This window comes from Limulus polyphemus, unplaced genomic scaffold (genome assembly GCF_000517525.1).
Source record: "Limulus polyphemus unplaced genomic scaffold, Limulus_polyphemus-2.1.2 Scaffold77, whole genome shotgun sequence".
NCBI lineage: Eukaryota > Metazoa > Arthropoda > Merostomata > Xiphosura > Limulidae > Limulus > Limulus polyphemus.
In genome coordinates this window covers 1,250,427-1,258,730 of record NW_013665687.1, presented here as the reverse complement: position 1 = coordinate 1,258,730, position 8,304 = coordinate 1,250,427, and the positions used below count along the sequence as shown (strand labels likewise).

Here is an 8,304-nt window from a genome sequence, read left to right as displayed (position 1 = left end):
TTAAAGACAACTACTTGACATATGCAGGAAATGGAAGATGCACTGCTTCTGGCATATAATTATAACTAAGAAAAGGTTGGTAAAGATTCAGAAAGATAAATTTAAAGGAAGAAGAGCAATAGGCAGGCAGACTCACTTGGCTCGATGATTAGAAAATGGCCTGTAGATTATAAGCTTGAATTAGGCATATTGGTGCAACCAGCAATGAATATAGAACAATGTAGAACCCTAGTCGTTGACCCTCACAATTAGGAGACCATGTCCAATTGACTGATTTATATTTTTCACTCCCGCTTTTATTAATCTGTGATTCAAGTAACAAGTAATCTCTAAACTATACTACTTTTAGAAATAAACAAAATTATTTTTATAAATACTTTAAGAATTTCTAAATAAGCATAAATAGCAAATGAACAAATTTAATATTTACTAAAACTGACTCAAAATGTATTGAAAGAGGTTTTGTTTTACATAAACTGAAAACACAACTTACATGATACTATCATGTTAAATTTATAAACATAAAATTGATATCAAATATGCAAAATATGCATAAGCATCTTAGTTATACTTACCAATTGTAACATACAGTGAGATTGGTATTATATAGTTGAAAAGAACCACAAAAACCAGAAGATCAGATAATACTCCTTTTGCCTATAAAAAATAAAATGTTTAAGTAACTTTGCACAAATTTAGAAATCCTCATAAAAACATATTATCCAAAGAATACTTATAACACTTTTTTTTACTAAAGCTTTTTTTATGAAAACAAAACAAAAATACAAACAATATTAAATAAAAAACAATAAAAAGAGGACCTCAGCTCTCAGTTCGTTACACATACTTATGTCCTGTGAGAAAAAAGTATTATAAAAAAAAAACATACTTAAAATGACAAATAATAAATCACTTCATTAACTTTCTCATTATGGGCTAGGCTGACTCCAACTTGATCTTTATAATTTTCATACCATAACTTCTAATACATTTTGTGTATCTTGACAAAATTTTGCAGGCTTTCAATAATCATTAAGTGTCATTTGTAGGTAAAAAATCAGATTCTTTAATGAAGTATTTTAACTAAGAACTTTTCCATGGATATATGGAGTCAAAGTGTTGACTGCTTCTAGTGCAAAGTGATTTTCATTGTAAGATTAAAAATATTTTTCTTCATCTGAAAAAAATCTCACATTTTATTTGCATAATCTATAAAATCTCCTAAATCATTTTTTTTTAGTAAAACATTTTATTTTATATGTCATTTTCTCTACTCTAACTCTATACGAGGTTGATCAAATTGACTGACCTCGTAAGAAAAAAATCAAAATCAATCTAAATTACTCATTTGTTCTTTCTAGAATGGCTTCAAATTGTAACATGAAACTATTTAGACGTTGACCTTCTCCCTGGAGAAATTTCTGTAGACACTCATGTTTATCACCCCTCTGATGTGCAGCATTTAATGATCAAATTGACTGACCTCGTAAGAAAAAAATCAAAATAAATCTAAATTACGCATTTGTTCTTTCTAGAATGGCTTCAAATTGTAACATGAAACTATTTAGACTTTGACCTTCTCCCTGGAGAAATTTCTGTAGACACTCATGTTTATCACCCCTCTGACGTGCAGCGTTTAATGTAAATTACTCATTATAATATATACATTACTAATTCTAATTTCTACAGCCTTCAATCTTTTTTGTATATGGTGACATAAACTAGAAAGTCAGGCCCACTTGCCATATCCTTACTTTCACAAATTGTCAATAATTCTGACATTTTATATTGTATCATTGATAACGAAATGAAAGACAAAGATGAAGAAAAGTATTTTTAATCTTAATGAGAAAAATCACTTTGCACTTGGAGCAATCAACACTGACTCCATATATTCATGGAGAAGTATTTAGTAAAAATACTTAATTTAAAAAATCTTATTTTTTGTGTACAAAAAACTTGTAATGTTTACTGAAAGCATGCTAAATTTTGTGAAGATACACAAAACATATTAAAAGTTATAGTATGGGAACTCTGATGGTTACTTTGGAGTTACAAGATCAGTGTAATCCACTAACCTTGTAGGGAAAGAGATGAGCTCTCTTAATATACATGTGAATCAACATATGTAAATTCTTCATAGGTAAAAATTTTGCTCAATGAAGTGAATGTAGGTCATGCTACAACATTTCCCCTATAATAATCCTTCAAAACACATAAACACATTACAGCTAAACTATTCACATGCTTGCCTCCAGACATGCACACACCCGTATAACTTATCATTTCAAGTTGGGTGAAGAAACTATCATCACAACATAAATTTGACAAAGTTTTCAAAATTCCAGTGCTAGTGAATGGTCTTTAAATCAAACAAACTGATGACAAGCATTATTTTGGTTGCTGTATGGTTAACATGCTCATGCATTTTCAAATTATCCATAGTTAATTAAGGCATGGTACACATACCTCAAATGTGGATGTTGTATCTGTGTATATTGATTGTACAAGTGACTTCTGATGCTTTCTTAAAATCTCCAAAAAAATAATATATGTATCAGCAGCATTTTTGGCTGAAATTTTTGTTTGTAAGTTTTCATGTAAAATTCACAACACCACTTAATGGTTACATGCACAGTAAGTTGAAAGCAAAACTCTGTAATATACCTGCAACAGCCCATCTTGTCATAGAAGAAGACCATACAATAAAATGAAATAATGGAATATGAACAACATACAAGAAAAGTAAAATAAAGAGAAGACTTGTTGATCTACCTAACTGATAACATGCTCAATAAGCAAAACTCAGATGCCCATATTGAAATTATTAAAACAGGTAATTAAGTCGAGTCTTAAAGGAGGACACCCTGGGTGAATGAATGGTACACCAACCTTTCTATCAAGAAGACTCAAGACTGAATCTTAGCCACTACCAACACCACCCCAAAAAAAGAAAAAAAGATCCTTCTTGGGACTTTCCTGAAGGTGGCAGCAAAGCAGCTAAAATGTAGGATTTAAACTAGTTAGTAATTAGTATCTAGTATTAAACAAAAAAAGTAATTAATTAATAATTAATCTTAGATGGTTGTATAAGTTTCTAGCCAAGACAACACAACCTCATGGTTTTTTTCTACTCTTTTTAACAGCTTATTACCTTTCTTTTCTAAAATACGAGATGTTTTGACATATTTTACATACTTCCATACTATTAATATATCTTTATGGCATTTCTGTATTTGTACTCATGGAGTTCTAACTTCTCCATAATGAAAAATTTCAAGAAGATATTATCCAAATCATTTTGTCATATTGTTCATAACTTACACTTATACTGTCATCTACAGGTAAATACCATGGAATGCCCCTCACTGGATCATTCTGATAAAAGTATTTCATTCCTGTTGCTAAAGAAACTTCTACTACTAACAGTACCAAAAAAAAGATCAAAAACTTGTTCATTGACCTGGAAAACAAAATAAAATATTAGTGTCAAAACACAAGGATCAAAAACTTGTTCACTGACCTGGAAAAAACAAAATAAAAATTAAAGAAAATGTTATACACTATAAGAATACAATTTACAAATATGCACATTAAAGCTCACAAGTGAAGGTGTCCTTTGTTTTTAAACAACTTAAAATAATAATAATAACCTATACTTTTTGTTTTCAATACTGTAATATGGTAATCCTCCTAAATGACATTTATTAATTTATCGTTAATTTATCTTAAATTTGACATCAAATTTATACCATGTTGTAATGGTAACTGTAACACTTTATTTGTTATAAACTGGTTATTATTCATATATTAGCAAAAATATCTGTGTCAGGCAGAACATATATTTCATTACCTTCACAGTAATGGTGAAACATTGTGTGTGTGTGTGTACATAATTTTCTGCCCGTAGCAAATGAGGAAATTTAAATGGCTGGCAAAGTTGTAAAAATGAGGGCATACACAAGAGCCCCTGAAAGTTCCATGGTGAACAGGGGGTTGGGAAATTTAAAAATTTTCATTAAAGACAGGTAATCAGACACAAGTCACTTCATAGTATATAGAACAACCAAAATATTTATGAAAGTTATATCACTGAAAAGTTCTTAAACACCACTTCTTAATAATTGTATTGGTCTTCTAGTAATAAATTCAATGTGATAAAGAATTGTTAAACATCTACCAAATGTAACTGTAAACAACAACATGACCATCGTCTAAAAGTTCTTCAAAGTTCTCTGACATTTTCTTCTAAGGCTTACAACACAGCTAACCAATTTAGAATAAAGTTTCAATTCTACACATGTAAAAAATAACACAAAATAGAAATATTTTTTCTTCTGGTGTCTTGCTTAAATTCTTAAGTTTGTCATACATTAGTTTTCATAATAAGTTATCCTAATCAAGTTAACACATGTTTGTAACAGGTTTGGTTCAAAGTTAAAAGTAATAGAAATTAAAGAATATGTTAAATGATCACCAATTTTTTTATATTTTTATTTTAAGAGGATGAAGTTTCAAGCTAGAGCTTTTCATCAGATCATACAGTTTACAACAAAAGGTGCATGCACAGAATTTAAAAAAATGTGTGCATAGCATTTGAATGTTAAACATGAAATTTCTCTACAAAATTACATCTTATACATAAATATTACAAGTCAAGAAAACATAAAACAGAGTGAAATTAAGACTGAAACAAAATATGGAAAAAATGAGAATTTATAGGAAAGAAAAGTATTCATTTAAACAAGATGGTTGTAAGGTTCCCGGATTGTAGATTAATCTCCTTTCCAATCCTTCTCTTTTGTGAATGTCTGTTGGAGCACTAATAAGTCCCAGAATCAAAAAGTCTTCAAATGTATGGTTGTTGAAGGTGAAATGTTTGTTTATAAGTTATCTTGGTTCCCCAGTTTAATATGGTCTAGATGTTCTCATGCTTGATTGCCGAGTCAGTGGCCTATTTGTCCAATGTATAAACTATTGCATTTTTAGCAAATTATGCAGTATATGATATATTCAGTGGTACATGTAAAGGCCTGTTTTATTTTGAAAGTTGTGTTCTTTAATTTTATATGTGTGGTGCTGTTTCTATGTGGACAGGTGACACACCTGTTTCGGTTACATGTGGTAGGGCCTTCAGTAAGTGTTGTGTAATTTTTTAGTTGGTCTAATGGTATGTTAGCACAAGTGGAATATGATAGATGTGTTCTTTCTTGGTAGGGTTGAGTGTTTGCTCATGGGTATATGAATGCTTTTTTTTTTCTATAGATTCTCATGTTTTCTATATTTTGTTTGAATTTTAATTCGAATCTGTTTTATGTTTTCTTGACTTGTAATATTTAATTGTAATTGTAATTCTGCAGAGAAATTTCACACTCAATGTTCAAAATGCTATGCACACAATTTATTAAATTCTGCACATATGCCTTTTGTTGTAAGCTGTACGATCTGATGAAGAGCACTAGCTTGAAACATCATTCTCTTGAAATAAAATATAAAAAAAATTGGCAATTATTTAACCTATTTTTTATTTTTGATATATTTGTTGCCTGTGCGGTTAACTATGTACTTCAAATTTAAAAGTAATCAAACAAGAAAGAAAAAAAGGTTTAGTTAAAAATAAGTCATTCACGTGAGATGATTTAGCATTCCCATGTAGTATAATTTCTACTTTTTATTTTTGTTAAAAAATTAATCAAAGTATATTATATATTTGAAATTGTTTTTTGCTCTTCCCAACATAGAAAATTGTTTTTTAAAATATTAACAGGCTTCTTCATTTTTTTTTCTGCAGAGTTTAATCAGTTGCTTTTAAGTTAGATATTAACATTGGGCTTACAACAATTCAAGTCAATATAGTTCACCTCTAAGGAGTGAAAAAGCTAAAAAAAAATAACTTACAATTCTTTTAACTGGAAATTTATATACATGTCATTTTTCAGATTAATTCAATCACTTTCTCTGCTTAAAATATCTGATATAAGTTACTGTTTATAGCATAAAAGGAATACATTTTTTAATGTACAATATTTCAAAAACTTAAATGATTTAATAAACAACATTCACAATCATATAAATACCTTACCTTTCTACAGTAGAAAATTTGTTGTATGTAAGGTTAAGGTTCAATGACAGTTTTGTCTCGGGACCTGTATATACACAACAACCTGTAACACATCAACAGAAGAATAATTTAATGACAACAAAAAATGTTAAATTTAAAGGTCAACTGTTACAAGTAAAACAAAAGCTGATAATTTCTTCTTTTTAATCCAAAGTATTATAATTTTATGAAATACAGGTTGATCAATTTTTATAAATAAAATGTTATATAACACTTTATTAATAAAATATTAAGCAAAATTCCAAGTTTTCAAAAAGTCTCCTGACTTTCAACATTTGTTAAAACTTGTGCATTACAGTTACCAATTAGACTTCAGTGCATTTCACTTTGAACTAATAAGAAACACCACATTTAAATAAAAAAAAAGAAAAACACACTAGTCAAGGAGATTGACCTCATAGCAATCTACATAAAAATACAGAAAAGTAGTTTAAAAACCAAACAAAAATAAAATAACAATACAAAAAAAGGGAATTGAAACTAAGTTTATGGAGTACTTCAAGAAACAAAATCTTATTAATTAATTTGTTTGTTTGTTTTTAAGCATAAAGCTACAATGGGCTCTCTGTGCTGTGCCCACCACAAGTACAGAAACTTTGTTTTTTAGCAGTGCGAGCTCTCAGATTTACCACTGAGCTGCTGGGGGGGGGGGGGCTTATTAATAGAAATAGTTACATTGAAATGTAATAAAACAATAAGATCATCTAGGACATCTAGCTGCAGATTCCTATGCTGCCAAAAGTTGAACTTATGACCCCTTGTTCAATTGTTTTCAATGACTAAAAAAAAAGTGTTTAATGAATCTTTATTATCAATACCCTTAATAATCTTAAACACTTCAATCAAATCCACTCTGACCCTTCTCCTCTCCATAGAAAACAAGTTTAGAGATTTTAGTCTCTTCTCATATGACAACCCCACCATCCAAGGTATCGTCCTAGTGGCTCTTCTCTGAACTTTCTCCAACAATTCAATGTCCTTCTTGAGGAACGGAGCCCAAAAACTGTACACAGTACTTTAAATGAGGTATTACAAATGATCTATATGGTGAAAGAATAATATCCGTTTTCTTGTATTCAATATTTCTATAGATGGTACCAAAAATCCTATTAGCCCTATTGCTAATCACAACACCAAGATATTTTTCTTCAACCACAGTATTTAATGTATTCCCATTTAAATTGTAACAATAACCTACATGCACCACCTTACATTTTGGATAGTTAAACATCATCTGCCACGTATTGGCTCAATGCATCAAATGATCTAAATATCTCTGTAAGTCTGCAGCATCTTTGATACAGTTAGCCACCCCAAAAATCTTAATGTCATCTGCAAACTTCAAAATGTTATCAGTCACTTCACAGTCAATATCATTAATATAAATCACAAACAACAGAGGGCCCAGCACAGAGCCCTGAGGCACACCGCTTGTAACTGTGATCCAGTCAGATCTAACTCCATTTATTACTACTCTCTGCTTTATACTCTCCAGACAATTTTCTATCCAATTTAATAACATTTCCCCCACACCCACAAATTAAATTTTTGTAACAAGTCTTTTGTGAGGCACATTATCAAATGCTTTCTAAAAATCAAAGTTCACCAAATCTACTGTATTTTCTTCATCAACTCTTGCAGTAACATCCTCAAAGAATGTTAGAAGATTTGTTAAACAAGACTTTAGCTTAGTAAAACCATGCTGGCTCTTTGACACTATATCAAACTGCTTGAAGCAACCCTGCAATACATCTTTAATCACACTCTTCAAAACCTCTAAGTGCCTGGACAATGTTTATAACCTCTTTTAAATATAGGACTAACATTAGCCAACTTCCAATCTTCTAGTACTCTTCCACAACTCAATGACCTATAAAAAATATTAGTTAGTGGTTCACAAATAAAATCTTTAAGTTCCTTTAAAATTATAGGATAAAAGTTGTTTGGTCCAGGGGATTTATCAGTTTGAGGTTTCCAATTTTTCTCTTAAAATTCTAGAACTTAAAATGATAGCTTTTATATCAATATTTTCCCCATACATTAAGTGCTCTGGTTGAGACATAATACTTATATCTTCCTTCGTAAAAACTGAAGTTTACCATCTTGTAATCTTCTGAGATCAGCTCCCCATTATAATTTTTAAGAGGCCCAATCCCCATCCTAACATTTTGCTTATCCATAAC

General features: G+C 30.0%; 1 protein-coding gene across 2 annotated transcripts in view; it reads right to left on the bottom strand.

Moving 5' to 3' along the window:
• The window catches only part of LOC106467219 (probable phospholipid-transporting ATPase IF), an 82,173-nt gene that overhangs the window by 41,744 nt on the left and 32,125 nt on the right, over positions 1-8,304 (bottom strand). For both annotated transcript variants that reach the window (XR_002612454.1, XM_013927550.2), the window contains exons 8-10: positions 6,083-6,164; positions 3,325-3,463; positions 576-657 (exon numbers count right to left, since the gene is read on the bottom strand). Coding sequence is in view for 1 of the 2 variants with exons in the window: in XM_013927550.2 (XP_013783004.1) it covers positions 576-657; positions 3,325-3,463; positions 6,083-6,164 (303 nt within the window). In the remaining variant the exon portion in view is untranslated. The remainder of the gene's footprint in view (positions 1-575; positions 658-3,324; positions 3,464-6,082; positions 6,165-8,304) is intronic.